This window comes from Aptenodytes patagonicus, chromosome 3 (assembly GCF_965638725.1).
Source record: "Aptenodytes patagonicus chromosome 3, bAptPat1.pri.cur, whole genome shotgun sequence".
NCBI lineage: Eukaryota > Metazoa > Chordata > Aves > Sphenisciformes > Spheniscidae > Aptenodytes > Aptenodytes patagonicus.
In genome coordinates, this window is record NC_134951.1 from 23,593,823 (window position 1) to 23,617,999 (window position 24,177).

General features: G+C 40.6%; 1 protein-coding gene across 2 annotated transcripts in view; it reads left to right on the forward strand.

Annotated features, from left to right (window-relative positions):
* The first annotated feature begins 125 nt into the window (after nucleotides 1–125).
* Nucleotides 126–24,177, forward strand: part of SH3YL1 (SH3 and SYLF domain containing 1) — a 51,308-nt gene continuing 27,256 nt past the window's right edge. Inside the window, exons 1-7 of one of the 2 annotated variants that reach the window (XM_076332857.1) lie at nucleotides 126–219; nucleotides 14,203–14,313; nucleotides 15,331–15,444; nucleotides 15,947–16,011; nucleotides 19,205–19,317; nucleotides 21,950–22,078; nucleotides 24,023–24,167. In XM_076332857.1, the coding sequence (XP_076188972.1) occupies nucleotide 219; nucleotides 14,203–14,313; nucleotides 15,331–15,444; nucleotides 15,947–16,011; nucleotides 19,205–19,317; nucleotides 21,950–22,078; nucleotides 24,023–24,167 (678 nt within the window). In that variant the 5' untranslated portion in view covers nucleotides 126–218. Of the gene's footprint in view, nucleotides 220–14,202; nucleotides 14,314–15,330; nucleotides 15,445–15,946; nucleotides 16,012–19,204; nucleotides 19,318–21,949; nucleotides 22,079–24,022; nucleotides 24,168–24,177 lie in introns of those variants that run through there. The other variant, XM_076332858.1, reaches the window with a different exon arrangement.

Here is a 24,177-nt window from a genome sequence, read left to right on the forward strand (position 1 = left end):
CAAGTGTATGCACTGGGGGGGGAGGAATGGGGATGGGACGGGACGGCGCCGCACGCGTGCGCGGCATGCAGGCAGGCAGGTGGTTGGCGGCCGCCTCGGCCCCGCCCGCCTCACCTGCGGCAGGTGCGCGGCTCGGCGGGGCCGCCCTGGCGCAGCCCAGTGTGGCGGTGGCGGCGAGGAGAAGCGAGGCGAAGCGAAGGTGTCCCGGCCCGGGCAGGAGTGAGTATCCCTATGGGGGGACAGGCGAGCGCCTCATCGGGGGAATCGCGGCGGGGTCTCCCGCCCTCCTCGGCCGCCGCCGTGGCTTCCCCAGCTGAGGCGGCGGCCCGCTCCGTCTTGCCCGCCGCATCCTCCTTCTTCTCCCGGGCAGCCGTCTGTCCGGCGAGCCTCTGGGGCGGGCATGGCGGGGGGAAGGAAGCCGCCCGCCTCCCCTGTCGCTGCAGAAGCCGCCCAGAAAGGCGCAGGGCCCTACGAGGCCAGCCTTGGCGGGCTGCTCGGGTTCCTGCCCCGTGGGTCTCTGCTGCGCTGAGCCGGTCAGGCTCTCACTGCAAACTAAGCAAACGTGCTCGTACACTGCGAGCAACGCTTAGTTTTTGCATTAATTTCCCTTCTCGCCCAATGTTGCGGCATGTAGTGCATCCTCCAAATAGAAATTTAAGAAGTGTCGAATATGGCGTTGGCCTCATCAGGCTGCTGGTGAGGTTGAGCACACATGCTCTTCGTTTTCCAGAAGAGCTTGAGTATTTTTTTTTTTGTATCTGGTTTCATCTGTTGGGATATCCCATGTACCTGGCTGGGTTTTGTAACGCTGGCTGCCGGCCCCGCGATGGCAGGGTGTGGCCGGGACTGGATTCCTCTGCTGCTTTTAAAACTTGTTTGCCTTGTCTTTCAGTCAAAATGCAGCACTTTGGAGGTTAAATAAAATGCCAGATTCTAAATTTTGTGTAAAATCTGTGACTTTCAAATGAAAGTTATGACTAACTAACTGTTATAACCTGAAAAGCTTATATATAGCATATTTTCTGTGGAGAGGAACAAATCGCACATTTCCTTTTATGCAATTTCATATGTGGGGCTGCATACAGCACTTTTTTTGTAATGCAGTTGTACAACTGCATTTTTAAATATTTATTTTACTTTGTAGTGGAAATGATTGGTAATCAGAAACATTCATTCTCTATCCAGCATTCCCTTCCTTATGCACCACAGCACTCTGCTGTTGCGCAGGTCTGCTTGCAGGTGTCAGGAGCACAAGGTGGTGGAGCCAGAAGGGAGCCATGGCAGTGCTCAGTTATCAGACATGGCCTCGGCGAAGGAGAGGAGGGCGAGATGAGTCTGTTGTGTAATCCTCACATGTAGCTCTGCCATGTTACATAACCCGAGCAGTGTCGAGTGCCTTTATTCCTGCTTTGTATCAAGTGGAGCGCCTTGAGGTGTCAGCACAGGAAACAGATTCCCTGCCACCACCACGCTTCTATGCATTTATGGGTCAGGGGGAAATGAGGCTGTATATAGAAATGAGTACTATGAAATACCATTCTGGAGTTCATACAAACCCCAGTGTTTGTACCTGTGTATGTTACATGTAGGTACATGCCTAGCTCTAACTTTAAGACGAAGTATTTCATGTTTCCATGTCTTGGGGAGGGGAGTGGGGAGTATTTCATGTTTCCATGTCTTGGGGAGGGGAGTGGGGAGGATCATTATCTTAAGTGTTGTTCTTCATTCTCAGCCCTCAGTATTGGAAGAGGGTCGCCGTCTGTACCTTAATGTCAACTTCAGACCTTTGAAATGAACTGCAACAGAATTCACTGTTGTTCTTTGTCTTGTATCATGGTTTCTCACCACTAAGAACTACTATTTCTGATGTGATAAGTGCTCTATATTTTGGGGTTTTTTAAACATCCATTAAATTTTAAATTGTTGTAAAAGAGCCTGTAATGCAAGGCTGCTATGAAGAACAGGCTGTATGACTTAGTGGGAGAGAAACACTATTGTGAACAAGACAATCTAAGAACTTAGGTAGAACTCTTCAAACTCTTGATTAATAAATATCAAGCACTTAATGCTTCTTGGTGGTTTTTTGTTTTGTTTTTTAAATGTTCTTTATTCCTTTTAGTTTGAAGAAATCTTTCTTGTGTGATTAATTGTAGAAATTCTTCATTGTGGGAATTAGTAACTTGTTAGATTTGACCAGTGCGCACAGGGAATTGAGACATGTATGAACTGGGGAAATGAGAGGGACAGAATGATAGCGGCAGTTTCACTTATAGAAGTGTTAAATATTTTCTTCAGGAAATAGCTGGAGTCTGTATTTTGTTAAGGTGCCCAAATACTTTTTCATTTAGTTTAATATTGTAGCATACCGGGCCATTGTGTAGTGCACATTGGGGTTGTAGTCCGTTACGTTTTTTGTTCTCGCTGTGCTTCTGTCCCTGGTGAGAAGATAAACAAGATGTTTTTTAGGATTTTGTTCTTAAAAGCACAGCTTTGTTTCAGTTAAAGCTTTCTTGTGTAAAGATTAATGTACTTGTTTACCTGCTTGGATTGCCTTGAAGTGTATTCTTTGTGATTAAAATAGAGTTAGCAAGCCAAAGTTGGGATTCCTGTTGGGATTTTCCCCTTACCCCATGTCTAAATTTCACATATCATATTAACTCTTGTATTAACATGAGGAGAGACAGGCAGAACTGAATTCCTAGCTCTCACTTAGCTTCAGTCATGCTACGTAACTGGCTTGGTGGGCAGCACCCAACCCCTTTGGTACCAACTGTTTACACATCAAACATATTACAATAAGTGTATATGAAAGGCTTGCTAAAAGGGTTTCGGGTAGACAGTTTCCCAGGACTTGGGTGGCAGAGTGGATAGGTGTGGTGGCATGTTTTGAGCAAAAGCCTGCAATTCTTGTAGTACAAATTCTTGGGAGAGTTCACTTGTTAGTCTCAAACAACCACTAAGGTAACTGCCTTTGGTTCTTGTTGTAGAGCATACCACTGTCTCTATATTCTTGAAAATACTGTTTACTGACTATCTTTGTACAAGCTGAGTGATTTCTTCCCCATGCCCCTTGTGTTTATCCTTTCTCCTAGTGCAAAGGCTGCAACTCAGTTGTAGAACTGTGGACCTGGGATTTTAGCATTCTTGTCATTGCTAAAAGTTACAAGGATTTTTGAAGACTTTTAGCTACAGGTGTTCCACTGCCCTGCCTCCCGTTCAGTTGAACAGGTGTCTGATGTACTTTTTGGAGCAAATCCTCTAATTCAGCTGTGCCTCAGGCAGGTAGTGACTGTCTTCACATGCCACATTTCCTTAGAAATAAGGAGACCTCACCTAGTTGAAACATCTTGCATGTACAAAGGGAATGCATTTTTCTTTAAAGTGCCTTGTTCAGCTATGTCAGTATCACTTTACCCTCGTATATTCCAACTCTCACCAGAAAGTTCATCCTTCTAGGAGATGAGAGGAAATTCAGCATGTCTATTTAGAATTTCCTCCAAACTGACTTCAGTACAAAAACTGCTGGGAACCCAGCTCATCAAATGCTTTTGATAATGTGAGTGGCTCTATGTGTTACAGGGTTTTTTCAAATTCCTTGGCTTTTCTCGAGGAAATAGTTAATTCAAAGTGGGATTTGAGGACTGATATCCCATTAAGTTACCAAGTGATGCACTTTGTGTTTGGATTAGTTAAGTCCTTTTCTCTTTGTTGAGAAAAGTAATGAAAAATATGCACACAATGAAACTGTGGGCATGGGGTGTTTTGCGTGTTGTGGTGGTTTTTTTAGCATTAATAAAATGGATATTCCATATGAAAAATATTGAGCTCCCATAGTCTATAAGTGCTTACATAATTGGTAGCAAAATCTGTAAAGACAGCTTGTCAACACTAGCAGCTGACCAAAAACCTTGTATGCTTTTGGACACTATACATGACAATACTGACACTGACATAGCTAACAGGCATAAATACTTTTATCACATTTCATACAATTTAATTTATTCAGCCTGTGCAGAGGCTAAGCTTATTTTTGGATGTGTTATTTTATATAGTTACTGCATTTCAAATAAGTTTTGCTTTGCTTTCAGAAAGGTCATTGGCTAACATCTCAGTTTGTATTTCTGTAAGCTTGAGTTTACAAAATCCCTGTGCTTAGAGGACAACAGCCTAAAAACTTGACCAGGAAGGAGACTTTCTCCTTCAAAAAAGTCATAGCAGAAAGCCCTAAACCAAAGTTAGGTGCTTATAAAGGCTGCAAAGAGGAATTTGCCTTGGAACACAGGGTAATAGTAAAAGTAGTACAAGTGCAGGTTGGGGGTGGGGCAGTTTCCCTTTCCAGGTTCAGAGTTACCACAGTTCCATGCTTCCAATAAGACTGGCTTCCTTCGAGTTATCTTCAGAGGTATTTTGATTTCCATAACTCACAGTAATACATTAAAAAAACCCAAAAAACACCAAAACCCTGAAAAACACAGGCTTACAGAGATGAGAACAAAGGAAGAAATCCAGTCTCTATCTCCATTACTTCATTTCTATCAATGGAAAGGCTTCTGTGTTTGAAGTGGTTCTTTTTTGAATACAGACTTGTGATTCTATAGGTTTTCGTTTGACTTCATACTGTGTATTTGCATACCAAAATCCAAATGTAGATGACTGGGTTTCTCGTCGTTGTTGTCTGACTTCTTAGCTGTCTTGTAATAAGCATACAGATGCAATGCAAGATTCCATACAGGTTTTTCAGAAGTACTGATCTTTAAAATGGCATTTGTCATTTTTTCCTCCCTCAAATTACTGTGATTTAAATACAGAAATATATATATGTAATTTTGGAAATGTAAGCTTCATAAATTCAACAATGATTTCTTATTATAGCCCTCTCCCCAATTCAATTAAAAAAAAAATCTTCAAAATCCTGTAAATATCATAGCTTTATGTAGTGATAGAAATGCCTGTGAGATTCTGCTCTTTGAGAAATATAATTGTTGGGCTATTTTCATTTTAAGAAGGTGCTGTCTTCTGTTATGTGATACTCCTTTTTCATATTTGAGTTCTTGAAGGCTGAATTTAGTTGCAACTTTAGTATGCTCATGAGGTTTTTCCTGTGCACAGGCTGTCATCAACATCTAGCTTTAGCAGGTTATCGCAGGTGAAACAAGGAAAAACAGACTGTTTTTAACATGGGTAAGAGTGGCTTTTTTTAATTTTCAGCTTTATTTTTAAGCACCATTTCACTTCCAGTGCAGTGTTTGAGAAGAAAAATCTGATTGTTCTTATGTTTCCATCTGTCTTAGGTAAACCTTAAAATAATGTCCAACTCCTCGTTTTCTGTATGCTGAAGGCTGCAGGTTCTGCAGACCTTTCTGCTCTGTTCTCCCTCCCCCACCACGGCCAGCACCAGCTTCTTAATGCAATACCATCCAGTAAACTTCTTGTTATCCCGGATGGGAAGGGAGGAAAGAGTAGTTACGTTAATTCACGGTACAAAAACCTTTAGGATTGTGATTAGACATTAGAGTCTTCCAGTCTTAGTGCAGCTCAGCTGCAACTTTGCGAGGCCATGTGGTTCCTGCTGAAGTACTTGTACCCCGCCACAACTCTTACTATCTCTGACATAGCACTAACTACTCACACCAAGCTTGTTGAGGAACAGTACTGCGTTAAAGTTGGTAAAATTTCAGGAATCCAAGTGATGAGGAGCATGGTAGAAATGCATGAGATCAGTGTAAGGCTTCACTGTACAGAGAGAGACTGTTTTCTCCTTTTCAACTTTGCTTTCATTGCCTTACACCGATGTATTTTCTGGTGTCTTCTGTCTCCCTTGCTGTTCTGCTGTGGCAGAATTGTACAACATAAGACATCAATAATTGCTACTTTCTTATTCCCTGCTACTGCTTTCCTAGACTCCTTTTTGCCGTACCATTAGTGCTTTCCAGCAGGATGATGAAAATACATGTTCTGAGGCTTTCCTCTTTCATGCTCCAACAGTAACTGCTTGTTGGTGTTGGCTCCAAAACCAGTAGTATGGAGCTCAGGCTCTGACAGCAGGAGCCTGCTGGGTCTCAACTAAAGGGGGTGGTTATTGCCATTATTTTATTCCACCCTTTTCCTCCAGGTTCCTTTTCAAGTTCTACCACTATTTCCTTGGACTCCACAGGTCTTTTCTTAACTTTTCATTGACCTGGGCTGCTTTGCTGTCTACCTTTGGCTTCAAGTGTTGGAAGTAGTAAATGGAGGAGAATGATGGAAATATGTTTAACATAGTCTGCTGCTTGTCATCCACTGCTCTAAATCACTTCACTTTTTATTGGGCTAGGTAAAATGCTTACAATGCACGTCTTGCACACTGTTTTAGGAATTCCAAGTACCAGATGAATCCCAGGGCTGGAGCTGGCTACCACAGTACCACGATGTTGCACATTTGTGAAACCAAAATTACATTAATCTCTCTAATTGTAATGCTGAATTGAAATCTCTTGTTTAGGCTCTTCTCCAACACTGCACTGTCTTGCTTTTCAGGTTTCTCTTTCCTATTAGATGTTCTTTAACCTTTCTTGACTATGCTAGTTCTCGTGTTTATGAATGTTCTTAATTTATAATTTTGAATGTTCTCTGTTCATGCTATCTTTTTAGCATTGATGTTGCTGCTATAACCATGGGTATTTGCAAATCAGCTATGTTTTAATATATTCTTGTGCTGTTTCTGAACTTTTTAGTGAAGTGAAAGTGAAGACTGAATTACTGTCTGAGGCTCGTAGAAGGTATTTACCATTGTTTTTTTCTTCTTTTTGTAACCAAAAAAACCCAAAACCACCTTCCACCAAAATATTTCAAAGCTCATACATACATGGGCAACATATGTATGAAATCTGCATGTGAGGCTTTGTCTCCACTTTATCATCGTTCTTCTTTGAAACTGTACTTTTGATGTTCAGCTTCTCATAATGCCACCATGCTTTATTTCGTCTGTTCATATTCAGCAGAATTTTGATTATATCAGAATTAGTTATAACTTTTAAGTAAAAAGGCTTTATTTATTCTTTATTATACATTGCTCAGATAATTTCACCAAATGTTCAGCCAACACATTATTACTGTTAGTCAGAATGTAAATTAGAGGCTGACGCACTTGCCTCATCAGCTTACAAATTAAGCAGTTAATCAATTTTGGTGTGATATTCCCCCATGGGGTTTGTGTTGCTGACTCACATATGCTCAATATCTTCTCCTTTCAACAACAAGCAGCAGTGCAAATGAAGCTTGCTCCCAGCTGAGCATTCGCTGGTCACGGCATTCCAAATCCATCAGTCAGTATATCCTCCTGATAGATATTATCGTCTTATTGCTCCTGGTTACCTCTTTCCTGAGCATTGGTTGAATACAAAACAGACAATTACATATGCATACTTAAAGGCTAATAGTGAAGACAGTGCTACAGGATTATTCCTTCTGTTACTGAAGGGGTAAACTGAACATGGAAATTCTGCTTGTTTCTAAATATTTAGTACAATATTTTTATTAAAGAGCAGGTATTTCTATAATGTCTGTTCAATGACGTTTCAATATTAAATCAGATTTTAAGAAAAGAATTCTACAGTTCAAATCCGAAGGTAAGCTTGAGGGGAAAGAGGGCAATTTGGTAGGTGAACAGAAGTTTAAACCATTTTTGATATCACAGAAATCCCACTTACGGTTTTGTCTGTTTGTACAGTGATTAAAATAAGTAGAAACAAGATTTTGTCCCTAACCTTCACTATAATCTTTAGTAGTTTTATTTCTATTGTATTTTGGGGCAAACACCACCATTTTATCGTGCAAACCTCCATGTACTTCTTTTAAAAAAAAAAAGTTTTGAATTGTCTTTGACATATTTGTGCAATTTTCCACTTATTTGTTTTTTTAATGAAAAATGCATAATGTCCTTTGCCTTTGGACAAAGTTTTACGAAACTGATTGATCTAAAATTTGATACTAAGAGTGAGGCCTCACCCACACTACATAGCTAACCATTAAACTTTGCCATTTAATGTTGATTGCTGTCTGTGTCCTTATTTAATCTTGAATTCTGTCAACAAAATCTTGAATGTGGCATAGCCTAAGAGGGAGAGCCAAACTCTCCTCTTTCCTCAGTGATAAAAATATTATATTTCTTTTGCTGTGGCTTTAGCAATCTTAATAAAATGGGAGTCAGTCATCAGCTCCTCAAGACCCTTGTAGGCATCCTGCTAGTTCCTTAGTATCTACATAACATTATGGAAGTAAGTAAAGGAACTCAAAATGAGCCGCTATGGAAAGAGTCATATGGTAGCCACTCTGAGTAACTGTGTTGGTTTTCAGCAATGACAGAGTTTAATCAGTTGGCTTGTTGATCCTGTCCATTGTTATTAAAACCTTTCTGTGCCATGTTTGCTTGCCAGTTAAAGTCACTGTAATTTTTGTACCTGCTGCTGTCTAAATTAAAATCTGGATGTAAGTCATCTTACTTGCAACTAACTCTTCTTTACAAGGCGTAGCTTTGAGCTCTTCAGTTGACAGCGCGTTCAACCTCTCCCTTTTTTCCTTCCCTCTTGTCCTGGTTTCGGCTGGGATAGAGTTAATTTTCGTCCTAGTAGCTGGTACAGTGCTGTGTTTTGGATTTAGCAGGAGAATAATGTGATAACACACTGATGTTTTAGTTGTTGGTAAGCAGCATTTATACTAAGTCAAGGACTTTTCAGCTTTCCATACTCTGCAAGCAAGGAGGTGCACAAGAGCTGGGAGGGGGCACAGCCAGGACAGCTGACCCAAACTGGCCAAAGGGATATTCCATACCATATGACGTCATGCTCAGTATCTAAGCTGGGGGGGAGTTGGCCAGGGGGCAGTGATCGCTGGTCAGGGACTGGCTGGGCGTTGGTCAGTGGGTGGTGAGTGGTTGCCTCACTTGTTTTTCCTGGGTTTTGTTCCTCTCTCTCTGTTGTTGTTTTCCTTTTCATTACAATTTTTATTATTATTATTTTATTTCAATTATTAAACTGTTCTTATCTCAGCCCACGAGTTTTCTTACTTTTGCTCTTTTAATTCACAACACCTCTCCCCCTGCCCTGTATCTCTGCTGTGTTTTAGAAATACCATCCATTTCTTAGCCCACTTCTGAAAACGCACAAATCTGGCTCCATGCAAAGTAGCTGGCAGAATGTTGTTGTCAAATCCTCCTGCTGTTTCTTAGTCCAGAAAAATAATCCTGCATTACTTCAGTCTATGGCAGGAAGGGAAAAAGCAAGGGGCAATGGAAGTGTGAATTCCTGTAGATATCCAGGGGATGCAGAAGCAATATTGATGTAGGCAACAAATAATACAGGGAGAAAGTGAAGTTTCTGCTGTTATTTTGAGGATGGGAAAATAGGTTATTCTCATGCTTACTGTTGCTGTGTACAGCTAGATGAGGAATCTCTCTCCATCTCCTCTATTCCCTGGTAGTAAAGGAACCCCACAACATGTGGCACAAAGGATACCCTTTTAGAGGGATTGGAGTGGAAATACATAATTTTCAGTTTGCTCAAACAATGCTGTTTTTCTGTGCAAAGTTTGCATTTGGGAATATAATGTTTAGAATCATAGTGCAGATAAGTAGCAACACCAGGATAAAAATAAGCCAAGCAGGAAAATCATGGAGTCAGCCTAGGTGTCTTGTGAAACTTTCAAAGTAAACACTGAAAAGTTACTTTTACATCCTCCCTCCTGCCCCAAGGTGTGACCAAAACCTGTTTTTGAAACCAGTTACGTATTGAGAGTTGAAGAGACAGTGAGGTAGTAACAGTATTACTTTTGCTGGCTCATGAAGTTCAGCTTTGAATTGCCTTCAATTAAATAATCACTCCTGCGTGCACATAAACATGCGCACGCTGTTTTCGGGTAACCATCAAATCTTTCTGAACCAATTCTGAATCTGAAAATGCATATGAAAACTGTAAATTGATGATTTTTATTTTTTTTTAACTTGTCTCTTTGTTTGCAGGCTTTTAGATCTCAAAACATCTCATGTTTTCTCAGTCAATTTAGCTAAGGGATTTCTCTCCTTATCTGTTTGAAATAAGAGCTTTTTTTTTTTCCCCCCTTTTTAGTAGTAAGAAGAAATGAATTTGAGATGTTCCTCAAAATCTGAGGTTGGCCAAAGAGAAGCAAAAGGGAGTATGGAATGCATGCAAAGATAAGGAATAGGACAGTGAGAGGAGCATAGAAGTGTATTTTATTTCTCTGTAATCTAGAAGCTGGATAATGCTTACTCTTGCTCCATAATGTGTTTTATCTCTGTAATGTTTTTTATCTCCAGTGTGCACACATCTTATTTTCATTGTCTTGATCACTTTGCTAGGAGTCCTGCATGGTCAGGCATGTAACTGTCCATTTTACCACAGTTAAAATGAAGCATATCTTCCACTTTACTCTTGCTGAACAGTAAGAAGAATTAAGTACCACGAAATGTGTATCTTGGGAAGACTGGGTAGATTACCCTCCCCAAAATTGAGACCTGTAGACTTATAAAATATGTTAAGTGAAAGCCTACATACGTGCAAATGGACATGCACTGTGTTACAATACTAGTTTTTAATTATAAGTTAATAATTAAGCAATTATTAAGTTATAATATGCTAGAAGTGTATTGTTCATGCCTTCTTGAGAAGAATGGTGTTGCAATATGGGTTTTGTGACTGCCTCAATGTATCTCTGTAGAAAAGCAAAAATCTTCCTGTTTTTCTCTTACAACACGCTGGCAGTGTTTCCCCTCTGACCTTGAAAATGCAATGTCAAGTACAAACAACAGAAGTAATGGAGACATTTGCTCCAGCCCAGTTTGTTAATCTACCAAAAGCAATTGTACGTTCATGTTTTGTTTGGGCTACACTGGCACCTCTTCTTGCTGTGTCCGTGTGGCCAGGTTCCAGCCTGGCTGAACCAAGGAAGAAATGCATGAGAGAAGACATCCTGCATGTTAGCTTACCATTTTAGTGTCATAACAGTCAGAGAAAATTGAACATGCCAATAGCTTTTTCTGAAAGTCCTGAGCTCTTAGAGTTTAGAGCTTCCCCTTCCCCTATGCCTTCACACACAGGGACTTGGCCATCATCTGAACTTTCTGAAAACAGAGGGGATGATTAGGAGACAGAATTAGTATGTCTTCTCTCTGTCACCACCATGCAGTTTAGTCTGTTGCTTTCTATGCGTTTATTTCCTTCTGTTCCCAGAGGCTGGTATTTCTGATGGCTTCTGTTACTTCAAACTCTCCAATGTTGTATGTGCTGCGTTTTCACCAGAACCAAGTGTTCATAGAATCATTAAGGTTGGAAAAGACCTCTAAGATCATGGAGTCCAACCGTCAACCCAACACCACCATGCCCACTAAACCATGTCCCTAAGCACCTCATCTACACCTCTTTTAAATACCTCCAGGGATGGGGACTCCACCACTTCCCTGGGCAGCCTCTTCCAATGTTTAACCACTCTTTCAGTAAAGACATTTTTCCTCACGTCCAATCTAAACCTCCACTGGTGCAACTTGAAGCCATTTCCTCTCGTCCTATCGCTTGTTACTTGGGAGAAGAGACCAACACCCACCTCGCTACAACCTCCTTTCAGGTAGTTGTAGAGAGTGATGAGGTCTCCCCTGAGCCTCCTTTTCTCCAGGCTAAACAACCCCAGTTCCCTCAGCCGCTCCTCAGAAGACTTGTTCTCCAGACCCTTCACCAGCCTCGTTGCCCTTCTCTGGACACGCTCCAGCACCTCAATGTCCTTCTTGTAGTGAGGGGCCCGAAACTGAACACAGTATTCGAGGTGCGACCTCACCAGTGCCGAGTACAGGGGCACGATCACTTCCCTACTCCTGCTGGCCACACTATTTCTGATACAGGCCAGGATGCCATTGGCCTTCTTGGCCGCCTGGGCACACTGCCGGCTCATGTTCAGCCGGCTGTCGACCAACACCCCCAGGTCCTTTTCTGACAGGCAGCTTTCCAGCCACTCTTCCCCAAGCCTGTAGCGCTGCATGGGGTTGTTGTGGCCGAAGTGCAGGACCCGGCACTTGGCCTTGTTGAACCTCATCCAGTTGGCCTCGGCCCATCGATCCAGCCTGTCCAGGTCCCTCTGCAGAGCCTTCCTACCCTCGAGCGGATCAACACTCCCACCCAACTTGGTGTTGTCTGCAAACTTACTGAGGGAGCACTTGATCCCCTCATCCAGATCATTGATAAAGATCTTGAACAAGACCAGCCCCAAAACTGAGCCCTGGGGAACACCGCTCGTGACCGGCCGCCAACTGGATGTAACTCCATTCACCACAACTCTCTGGGCCCGGCCGTCCAGCCAGTTTTTGACCCAGCACAGAGTACACCTCTGTGTTGCTACAAGCTTTCACAGGGGAAGCTAGTTCAAAGTCTCAGCTGTCAAAATCTCTTGGGAGTCTTGCTTCTTGCTTGGAGAACATACTATAGGAATATACTTCACTTTGAAAAGTAGAGGTGTAATTCCTATTCTAGTCAATGGAGCCTGGACAGAAACTTGGCTGACTTGCTGCTAGGTGTTTCACTTAGTCTAAGCTTCATTGTCTTAATCTCAAAATGTATTTAGTCCTCACTTTCATGGCTTTGGGTGGGAATGTTGCTCAGAGTGAAGAGGTGAATGAATGTTTAGGGAACACGAGTTAAAAATCTAGGCCGCTTTTGACTGAAAGGTTTTTCTCTATGCACAGTCTTTTCTATGCTTTTGTGAATTTAAGAATAGTGGAATTTTATGGAAATGCTGTTGCTAGTTCTTTTCAGAGACAAGACATGAGGCTAGATGCATCTTTTGTCTGACAATATAGTAATGTATTACTGGGACAGTTTGTTGCTGATAAACTTGGAAATGGTGGGTGTTCATATGTCCAGACAGGAAGACAAGAATAATTTAAGTGATAGCTTTGAGGAGTTTTAGTAGATGTAAGAATCAAGACTAACTCATATCTTTTTATCTGCTCTAAGGCCTCTTTTTGCAAATCTACATGTGAAATGATACTATTCATACATAAAATGGTATTTATACTGTTGCAGAATATTAATATCTTATAATATTTGATTCTGTTCGTTAGTTGATTAATGACAGCAGATCTGGTAGATCTAAACAGAATCAACACTCTTCTGCAGAATTTATGATCTCGTGGATTTGGGGGGTAAATTTCAAGATTTTTTGTGTTTGCTACTGTAGTATATGGCTTGATAAAGCAAACATAATCTATCCCTAATCCCTACTTTTTCCACAGTTGAAATCTACAGAGGTGTTTATGTTGGATCATACTGGAGAGAAAATATTGATAAGCACTTCAACAGGAAATAGGTTTCTAAAGGAAATTTCTTGGTCTGAAACAGAATTTTGTTCACTTTCAGAACATGCTGCAAGTTTAGTTCTATAAGAGAAGTTTCATAAGGAGAAAGGAAATACCATTCATTAATGTACAGAGAAAGCAGAGATGTTAACCTTTTAGTGCTGCATGTCCATTGGTCAACAGTTGCGGGTTTGAAGGACAGCAGAGTTGATGGTGGTACAGAGAAGAGCAATTAGAGTGATCAGAGTGATGGAGCAACTGCCTTGAGGAGAGACTAAGAAGACTGGGACTCCTGAAGAAGTGGAGAAGGCTGGGGGGCTGTGGCTATTTATAAAAGCATGAAGGTAGTGGATAAGTTGGATGCAGTAGTTGTTCACCAGAATTCATGAGATTTGAACTAGCAGGCATTCACTGTAACTAGTAGATTAATTTAAAATAGATGAAGTATTTCTTTAAGTAGCAGGTAGTGAACTGCTGCTGCAGAGTATCAGCAGGTTTGAAAAGGTATTGGACAAATTCATATGCAACAAGCCCATAAATAAATAGTGACAGGAAAAACTGAGGATGTATCTCCAACATCCTTGCTCTTACCAGTGTGTATTCTGAGGAATTACAAGGGGAACAGATTGCGGAACAGAACTGGGCTCGTGTGCTCTTCCTAAGTGGCGTCTTCTGTTTCTACCATCAGAGACAAAATGTGGGTCTGATGCAGAAGGTCATTTATTATATTTGCTGTTTCCTCGTTTGTTTGGTTTACTCTTCATTTGTAAAGAATCACTTTTCCCATACAAATTACACTGATTTATTTTTATATGAGCTATCCTGAACTGACCATAGACATCATTTCTTATTTCTTTCATGTTTTACAGTGAATAACCCTATACCTTCCAACTTGAAGTCAGAAGCTAAAAAGGCAGCTAAAATATTACGAGAATTCACAGAAATAACTTCCAGAAACGGACCTGATAAAATCATACCTCGTGAGTAAATGTTTTGATTCAGCTTAAACCTCCAGTGCTCCCCTGGTTTGAAATCCTGCTCTCTTTACCAATTCCCTCTGTTTTCACTGACCATAACTTAGGGAGGAATGAAGATCTAGGGTGCCATAACTTCTGTGAAAATATTTTGGAGGTAAAGGGGTTCAGTTTGCTGTATTCTAGGCAGACATTACTTACTGGGAGGGATCTTCTGCATGTTTACAACCACAGGGTACCTGCAGAGGAAGGCTTCTCTCTGGGGTGGATGGACTGTCTCATGTTCACCCTGTGAATGTCTGTTCTTAAGGGAAAACCTGGAATAGTAGCTCCAGTTCTTGAATATTTGTGTTTATCAGAATTAGCTAGGTGAAAATAAGTTGAAGGAAAGAGATCAGGGTACATTTCTCCTTTGATACTGATTAAGCACTCTTATTTGCTGCTGTCCTCTTTATTTTTGCAATTGTTATTCTGTGTTTCTCCTAGTGTCTTCCTTCATCTGGTGTTGCTGGTTGTGGCTTTGAATTTATAACTATTATGTTCCAGAAGGCCTGTCGTAAGACTTGCAGGATGATGACACTTTATTTGCCACAAACACTGTCTAATGATATAAGCTGATTACGCTGCTGTGTGTTGCTGTGATTTAAATTCAGACTCCTCTCCTCCAAAAATCTGTAGAGACATGGATGTCAACTATTTACTGCTTCTTTATCTTGCTGAGGGTACTCACGCACAATGTTCGTGGCAATAAGCAAACTAATTCTGTATGAGCTAACCGGGACAGGTGAAGCAGTTGTGGCAGTGTAGAGATCAGCACAGGCTAATGTAACCTATGACTAGCTTTGTGGTTGACTATGGAGTGGAGGTGTAATTATCAGTTCAGCTTTATTGCAGTTTTCTTTAAGCTTTTGCTTCAATTATTTCACTCTTATGTGTTCAAAATTGCTAAATGTAGAGTTTGATTTTCCCCTTCTCTTTGAACTACTCTTACAAGATCTTGAATAAATGATTTTGCTGTTTCAGCCCATGTAATAGCTAAAGCCAAAGGCCTTGCAGTTTTGTCTGTCATCAAAGCTGGATTTTTGGTGACTGCTCGAGGTGGAAGTGGAATTGTATTAGCTCGTCTTTCTAATGGAAGTAAGTGGATGTTTTCCTTTTGTACTTCATGGGAGAATTAGAAGGAAAAAAAATTTTTTTTTCTTCATTATTTCTTTTCACAGCATAAAACATGAGATATGTAAGGAGTCAAGCCAGCAGGTGACAATGTTTGGTTTGAAAGCTGTCTTCAAAATTTTGTGCCTACATTGGACCAGATTTAAATAATGCTTTCAGTATCTTTGTAGAAAAGTCTGAAATATAAAGGCCTATAGTTTAACGTTTATTAGAATAATGAATTATGTCCAGTCATGGGCAGTTGTATGATAAATCATTTGTAACAAAGATTTGTTGAAATGAGGGTTTGTATTTCTTGCGTTCCTACCAGTGGGATAAACCAGTACAGTTATGTGATTGCATTCTGGTGGCTGTGAACATAGTTTTAAATAGAGAACTTGTTAGCTTTTTTGAACTCTAATAATAAAATTAGTATTTCTTGTAACGTGTTAAAACGTCTGTAAATTTGTCTTGTTTTGCATGACAGCCTGGTCTGCTCCTTCTGCAATAGGAATTGCTGGCCTTGGTGGTGGATTTGAAATTGGAATTGAGGTATAATTTCACATTTGAAATAATTTGTTGGTAACTTTTTTTGCAAGAAATTAAAATGCATTGACAAAGATCTAAATGCTGGTGAGATAGTAGGATCTATTTTTCTGTGTAAAAAAGCTATCATAAATCCGTTTATACAAGACAAACAAAATGTGGGGTTTTGATCAGTCTAATTACTTGGAGAGATTTAAAGGAAAAGAAGTGGCATAACAGCTATTTCCTCAATTTCTCACTTCTCGCAGACTGAATTTTTCCCTTATGGAAAACTTCCAGTCAGTGCTCACATATAAGCCAATTGGAGTTAATTAAAAGTATCCTATACTTAATACTGTATCAAATGCTTTTTTTAAAGAGTAACAAGGACTCTCATCTGGCAAGAAACAGTGAAAGGAATTGAAGGTGGAGTAAAATGGAGCCTAGCTAATGCTACTGTACTTCACACATTCCCCACTCAAACTTGTGATTACTGACTTCACCCTTCAGATTGGGAGTACCAAAACTGATGGTGCCTCCTCTGAAGGAGTGCTACAGAAAATGAGTCAGTTTCCAGTCTGCAGAAATGGTTGAATGAGGGACTCTCAACGTGTTCAGAGAAATCCTGTTGATCTGAGAGCCCTGACAGCTCTCTGCCTCTGCTTCCCACCTCTTCTTCCTCACAGCTCCTTCAGCCTTGTTTGTTTCCATCTTTCCTCCTCTTTCCCACCCTAGCCTCCAGTCTTGTCCTTCTCTTTTCTTTCTGTTTAGCTTCTGTTGTACCAATTCCCAAAAAAAATCAAAGTAACAGTATGCTGCCAACAAGATCTCTTGCTATGGGCATTCTGCTCTTCAGAAGAATACATGCATAGCTGATCTGGGTGGTACGCAGCAGCCCCCAGTGGGTCTCCTACAACTAGCCAGCTATCCCTGTCCTGACAGCCAGTCAGCCAGCACTCACATAATGAGCAACGGATCAATATTTTATTGTATCCTCATTGTTCAGTGTGTGATCTCAGGCATTATTACTGTGCACTTTTTAAAGGATGCTGTGAATACAAAATTACTAATTTTTTGTACGGATTTTTCTTTGGTTTTCATGGCTACAGAATCTGAATGCATTACAAAACATTGAGTTTGAGCCCTAGGGTTTGGGGTTTGAGGGTTTTTTTGCTTTTATGACAATGAAACAGACTCTTCAGCTGCTTTGATTAATCTATGAAACTTTTTCTTTAATCATCTCCATCTGATATTTTAGATAATGTAACCACTTACTATTGATACTTAATCAAATAATTTCAATACAGAATCTATTTCCGAGAGGGTGTTTTTTCTGAGCAATATTGTGCCCTTCATTTGAAATTTTAGTCAGCTTACAAAATACTGTTTCCTTACTGGCATTATTATAACACAATCTTACTTACTTCTTCTGGAGAAGAGATGCTATTTGGAAATACCTAAGTGGCTTAGGAGCCCAGAGTCCAATTTCAGCATTCTTTTAGTCATAGATAAATTTAAACCTTGGAGAAATTGGTTGAATTTTATTCCTGTAGGAGACATTATAGTTGACATAGTTGTAGTGGTACTTATGGGTGGTTTTAAACAACAAGAAGGAAATCACAGACTTCAGAAGTCGTAGTATTTGCATGTTTTTCAGTGAAGCAACTTGGTCAAGTTAAAGACCGATTTTAAAATTCAACTAAATGCTTTCCTTGAAGGTTTTCTCACTGTGGATTCATTTAGCTTTAGCTGTGGATTCATCCTCTTAATGGGTAAGAGGAGGTAGCAGCATCCTGAATGACATTCTCTCTCCATCCCTGGATGATTCAGAAACTACTCATGTCAGCCATCTTTTGTTTGGGATGGGGAGGAGGTTACCAGGGGGCTAATAACAAAGGCCTCTCTTACGCTGTGTGTAATACTTCTGGGCCAACCTTGTTTTGCAAATAATCTGGTATTTCCTTTTGTATTCCCTGCTGTCACTGTTTGGAATTTGGGGTAAGTTGGAAGTTTTTTTCTGAACCTGGCTTTCAGTCAAGTCCATCAGATAAAAGATCAGGCACAATAGTCCTTGGGCACATCTGTTTAAAAAATAATCCATCACAATAAGCTACAAAAGTGTAATTTACTCTGTTGAACAGGCTGGCACTGCTGCAGTATTTTTTTTTTAATACATGTAGTGTGTTTACTGAGCTTTCAGGTGAGTTAGAGTGATCTTTATAGGATCATGCTTGTGTTTGAAAGACTTTTTCCTTTTTTAAAATGCATCATAGTTTAGGAAAAGAGTTGTAGGAGACTTCTATTGGAATTTGTTAAATGGAAGAGTTACAGTTTTACAATACTGATGGCAATAGGCATCAACTTAAATAGTCGTAGAAATTATTTGATACGTGCATTTTGTTTCACTATCCAGGCAAATAAAGTCTTTTAAAAATAGTGATTTTCTTTCATTTTGCATTTGAATCTTTCAAAAATACTTTGTTAGCTCTCCAGTTATTTGGTTTAATAGTTTCTTGAAGAAATTGGCTACATCTCATATATTCAAGTATTAAAAAAAATAAATATTAATTCATATATATATACACACTTAGATATTTATTAAACCCCTAATTTTCGATCAAGAAAATAAAATTTTGTCAATAATGGGAAAACCTGTATCTTTATTGTTGTTTATTCTTTGGACAAACAAATAAGTAATTTTCATTTACTAAGTTCTGTCTTGCTGTTACTAATTCAATTATGGAAGGATCAAAATTATTTTCTTAATCTGATCTCTCTTCACATCTGAAAATGCCTTCATAATTGTTTGCAGAAGGTGTAGAAAATTTGTTAATTAGGAAATTTTGAATTAAAATAGCATTTCTATTACAGCTATTGTCTATCACATACTGACCATATCTGCACTTGAAAAAAATCAGTCAAATTTGTTTAAAAATGTAAGTGAAAGGACTTAGTTTCTAAATATCTTGCAGAAAAAGTATCAACTTTGTTATGAAAACTGTTTCAAAAGAATCCTTTGCAAGAAAGGAAGTAATTCTCTGAGAGAACAAGAGATGCTCTCTTGAATTAAAACCCTGATAAATCTGGAGCTAGTTTTCATTTGGGATAGGGAATATCTTCAGTGCTCCCACCTGTTTTCCTGCAAAACGTAAGATTCTTCTCCCATGCCCTTCTAACTTTTGTCTTAAAAAGTATAGTATTTTTATTTGATATTTTATAGGTTTCAGACTTAGTGATAATATTGAATCATGAAAGAGCAGTAGAAGCTTTTGCCAAAGGAGGGAATCTTACACTTGGAGGAAATCTTACTGTGGCAATCGGACCTCTGGGGAGGTGAGTAAAATACTTTCCTAATGTGGGGTAGACTTAAATATGGGGTAGAATTAAATAGGAAGATAGTTTTTAAAGCTATACATAAACATTCACATGACTTTTTTTGATATACTACAAAACAACCTGTGCAACCTATATATTGACTGGACCATACTGTTCTTGTAGTGTTATACCTTTTCAGTCACTTGTTGCTTTTTTTTTTTCCCTTTTTTTTTTTCTTCCTGATAAAGGCATTTATTGGTAGAAGGAAGGTGCTCTGAGGCTTATTCTCTTTTTGCAGGAGACTGCTTGGCTAGGCTCAATAAAGAGCACAGGTACTACTGTGCCTGCCTGAACTATTATTTTCATTGACCTATGGACCTGTGCTTTCTGTTACCGCAGATCTGCCTGACAGTAAATAAAAAATACACCAAATAATTACTTTTAAACCATAAGTGGTTAAGCCAGCTTGCTTTGAAGGATGAGATGATATAATCACAGAATAATTTAATTTGGAAGGGACCTTAGGAGATCTCTAGTCGAATCTCCTGCTCAAAGCAAGGTCTGTTATGACTTCAGATCAGGTTGCTCAGGCCTTTATTCCAGTTGGGTCTTGAAAACCTCCAAAGATGGAGACAGCACAGGCTCTCTGGGCAATCTGCTCTACTGCTCAGCTGTCCTTATTGTGAAAAGTTTTTCTTTACATCCAATCAAAACATTTTTTGGTTCAATTTATGTCCATAGCTTCTTGTCCTTCCACCATGCACTACTATAAAGAGCCTGGCTTCATATTCTTGATTGCCTCTTCATAGATACTTGAAGGCTGCTGTTAGGTCCCCCTTAAGTCTTCTCTTCTCCAGGCTAACCAAGCCCAGTTGCCTCAGACTCTTCTCATGGGACATACACCTCCTTACACCTTTGGTTTTATGTTTTTACTGACGTTTTGTCATCTTTTCTGAAAAAATAAAAGGATAAGATGATACCTGTTCCACAGATGAGATAGATCTGTGGATCAGGGGAGGGCAGTGGATGTCATCTGCCTTGCAAGGCGTTCAGTATGCTGTCCTGCAACATCCCTGTGTCCAAGCTGCGACATAGTGGCCTAGGTGTTGGGGTGGGGCAGACTAGTGAATAGGTGAAAAACCAGATCATCAGGCTTGAATAATGGTGGTAAATGATTCATGTTGTACTCAGAGGCCAGGTTCCTGTGGAATTCCTCAGGAGACTCTTCAGGGACCTCTCCTGCTTGATATTTTTATCAGTGACGTGGAGGAGCAGATGTAAAATACGCTTTTCAAATTTGTGGATGACACCAAATAAAGGGGTGCAGCCAATACAGTTCAGAGTAGGGCTGCCATTCAGAATGATGGACCTAGAGAGTGTAGAGGAAAGATTCAACAGGAAACCTCATGAAACTAAATGAGGACAAATGCTAAGTTCTGCACCCTTGGTTGGACGAACCTTCTGCAGTGATGTAGGCAGGGCCTGCCAGGCTGGGCAGCTGCCCTGTTGAGAACGTGCTGGGATCCTGGTAGACAGTAGGCTGAGTCAGCAGTGCATCCTGACAGCAAAGGCAGCGAACAGTGTAGGGGGCTGCATTAACAGAGCTGTAACCAGTAGATAAGGGAAGTGATTGTTCTCCTTTACTTGGCACTTCACAGACTGTGCCTAGAATATTGTGTCTGGTTTTGGCTCTGCAGTGCAAGAAGAATGTTTATGAACTTGAGTGCATCCAGCAAAGGGCTACCAAGATGGCCGGGGACATGGAGCACATGAACTATGAGGCTGGGGGAGCTCGGCATATTTAACCTGGAGGAGAGAAGACCCTGAGGTCTTCTAAGAGGCTACATTCCCAACAGGAGATTACTAAGAAGACAGACTCCAACTCTTTACTGAGGTGCATGGCACGATAGTGAGAGATGGTAGTCATAAATTGAAACAAGGAAGATTCTGACTGGATATGAGAAAAAAAAATTCAACATTAGTATAATCGAGCATTGACACAGGTTGCTCAGACTGTCTGTGGAATCTTTCTCCTTGGAAGTCTTCAAAAACTGGCTAGACAAAGTCCAGAGCAACCTGATCTCAATTTGATATTGTACCCACTTTGAGCAGGAGGTTGGACTGGCTCACTATCTGAGGTATCTTCAAATCCAAAATATTCTGTGGTCCTGTTTAGGACAAACATTGTAATCTTCCAGTTCTATTGAGGTCTGATAAGTCCTTAATTGAAATATTTTGTGCTGTTTTGGGCCCCATAAAATCAAGGAAGATTTGGATATATTGGATAGAGTTCCAAGTCACCACAAACATAACCAGATTGTTTTAAAACATGATTAAAACATGGGCTAATCATTTTTGGACTGCTGAATGCAAGAGGTCATCTCAGATGGAGCATTCAGATGAACATTGGTCTGTGCTTCAGAGGAGACCTTACCAAACAAATTAATTATTTTGTAGTGGATCCTGTCTGAAATAAGAACTGAAAACTGATTTCAAGTCTGACCCAGCTGAATATATTCAACAGAGTTTGTAAGAACAGAGAGAAGTGAAACTCTTGCTGGCTTTTGATAAGATTAAAATAAAAAGACAATTGCTGTTCACGTTGCAAAGCCATATTGAAGAATATCAACCAAAGCTTTCTTCCTTCTAGAAACTTAGAAGGGGATGTTGCCCTGAGAAGCTCTGCTGCTGTCTATACATACTGCAAATCTCGAGGACTGTTTGCAGGTGTATCTCTGGAAGGAACCTGTTTAATTGAAAGGAAAGAAACAAATCGCAAGTAAGTTCTCTTCAAATCTAGATGATTCAGTGAAGGCATAGTGACAAAATGAACTAGGACACATTCAATTTGGAAAAAGAGTTTGTTGTGAGAACATACTGTGCTGAGTTTAGAGTTTCTTGAGGGGCAAGGGTGTCTTCAATTTAGACATCATGCAATGGGTATTGAGAAGATGCTGAATGTTTAGAGATTATATATCTGTAGTGGGTTGACCTTGGCTAGCCATCAGATGCCACTCTCACTCCCCCTCCTCAACAGAACGGGGGGAGAAGAAATACGATGAAAAGCTCGTGGGTCGAGATAAGGACAAGGAGATCGCTTACCAATTACTGTCAGGGGCAAAACAGACTCGGCTTGGGAAAATTAATTTAATTTATTGCCAGTTAATAAGAGGGTAGGATAATGAGAAATAAGAACAAATCTAAAAAACACCTTCCCCCCACCCCTCCCATCTTTACACACTCAACTTCACTCCCAACTTCTCTACCTCCTCCACCTGAGTGGCACAGGGGATGGGCATGGGGATTGTGGTCAGTTCATAAAGCTTTGTCTCTGCCACTCCTTCCTCCTCACTCTCCTCCCTCCTCCAGCGTGGGGTCCCTCTCATGGGAGACAGTCCTACATGAACTTCTTCAACGTGGGTCCTTCCACAGGCTGCAGTTCTTTAAGAACTGCTCCAGCATGGGTCCTTTCCACAGGGTGCAGTCCTTCAGGAACAGACTGCTCCAGTGTGGGTCTCCCACAGGGTCACAAGTCCTACCAGCAAACCTGCTCCAGTGTAGGCTTCTTTCCACGGGTCCTGCCAGGATCCTGCTCCAGTGTGGGCTCTCCACAGGGTCACAGCCTCCTTCAGGGCACCTCCACCTGCTCTGGTGTGGTGTCCTCCGTGGGCTGCAGGTGGATATCTGCTCCACTGTTAACCTCCATGGGCTGCAGGGGGACAGCCTGCCTCACCATGGTCTTCACCATGGGCTGCAGGGGAATCTCTGCTTCGCCACCTGAAGCACCACCTCCTCCTCCTTCTTCACTGACTTTGGTGTCTGCAGAGTTGTTTCCCATATTCTCACTCACCTTTCCCAGTTGCTGTTGCGCAGCTTTTTTTACCCTTTCTTAAATATGGGCTCAGCTTTGGCCAGTGGCGGGTCTGTCTTGGAGCTGACTGGAGCTAACTCTCTCTGACATTGGATAGCTTCTGGCATCTTCTCACAGAAGCCACCGCTGCGGCGCCACCCCTTACCAAAACCTTGCCATGTAAACCCAGTACAATATTGTAGAAGATAGCTATTGAGGTATTTACTTCATAATGAGAAATATTCTTTTAGGCCACTTGAAAACAAAAAAATCTGGTTTAGAGCGTCACTGAATTTGAGAAAATACCCAGCTTATGAAATGCTGCTTCCTTTGTGCAGCCTATTAAGCTTAAAATCCAAGGAACCACTGAGTGTCTTGCACTTGCATGTTCTGTGTTTATGAAAACTTTGATTCTGCTACTATCAGCAAAGACTAATGCTGATTTTAATGACAGCATGTCGGTAACTTTCAGCTATCTCCATTCATAAAATTGAGGTTCCAGTGCTTCCATTAAGGAGTTTTACTACATCATTAAGGAATCTATTACAATGTTTTGCAAAAGTGGTGTATGTTTCTTCAGCTTGCTGCGTGATTGGCTTTCAAATGGTCTAGCTGATGCATTCTGCATGACCAGGAACAAAATATTACTGGTGAAGAACATTTTGAAATAAGGTGGTAGGTAGGTATTCAAATTTGCTGCAATTAGTTATCATTCAAAATTTACAGCATTGAACTAGTTCTGTCATTTCTCAATAGATGATCAGTAGGAGAAATGTGGGGCTGGGGAGAGGGGACATTTGCACAAGATGGATTCATCTAGACATTGAAATGTAATGGTGATCAAATACCTGGCATCTTTTCTGTTTTTACAAGGTTTTATGGACAGGATATTCGGGCTAGTGCCATCTTGCTTGGTGATGTGCCTTTTCCTGCTCAAGCAGAAGATCTTTATGAAACTCTAGCATCCTTCACTGAAGTATATGAAAATGAAGAGCAAAAAAATAATCCAGGAAAAGCTGTAAGGAAAC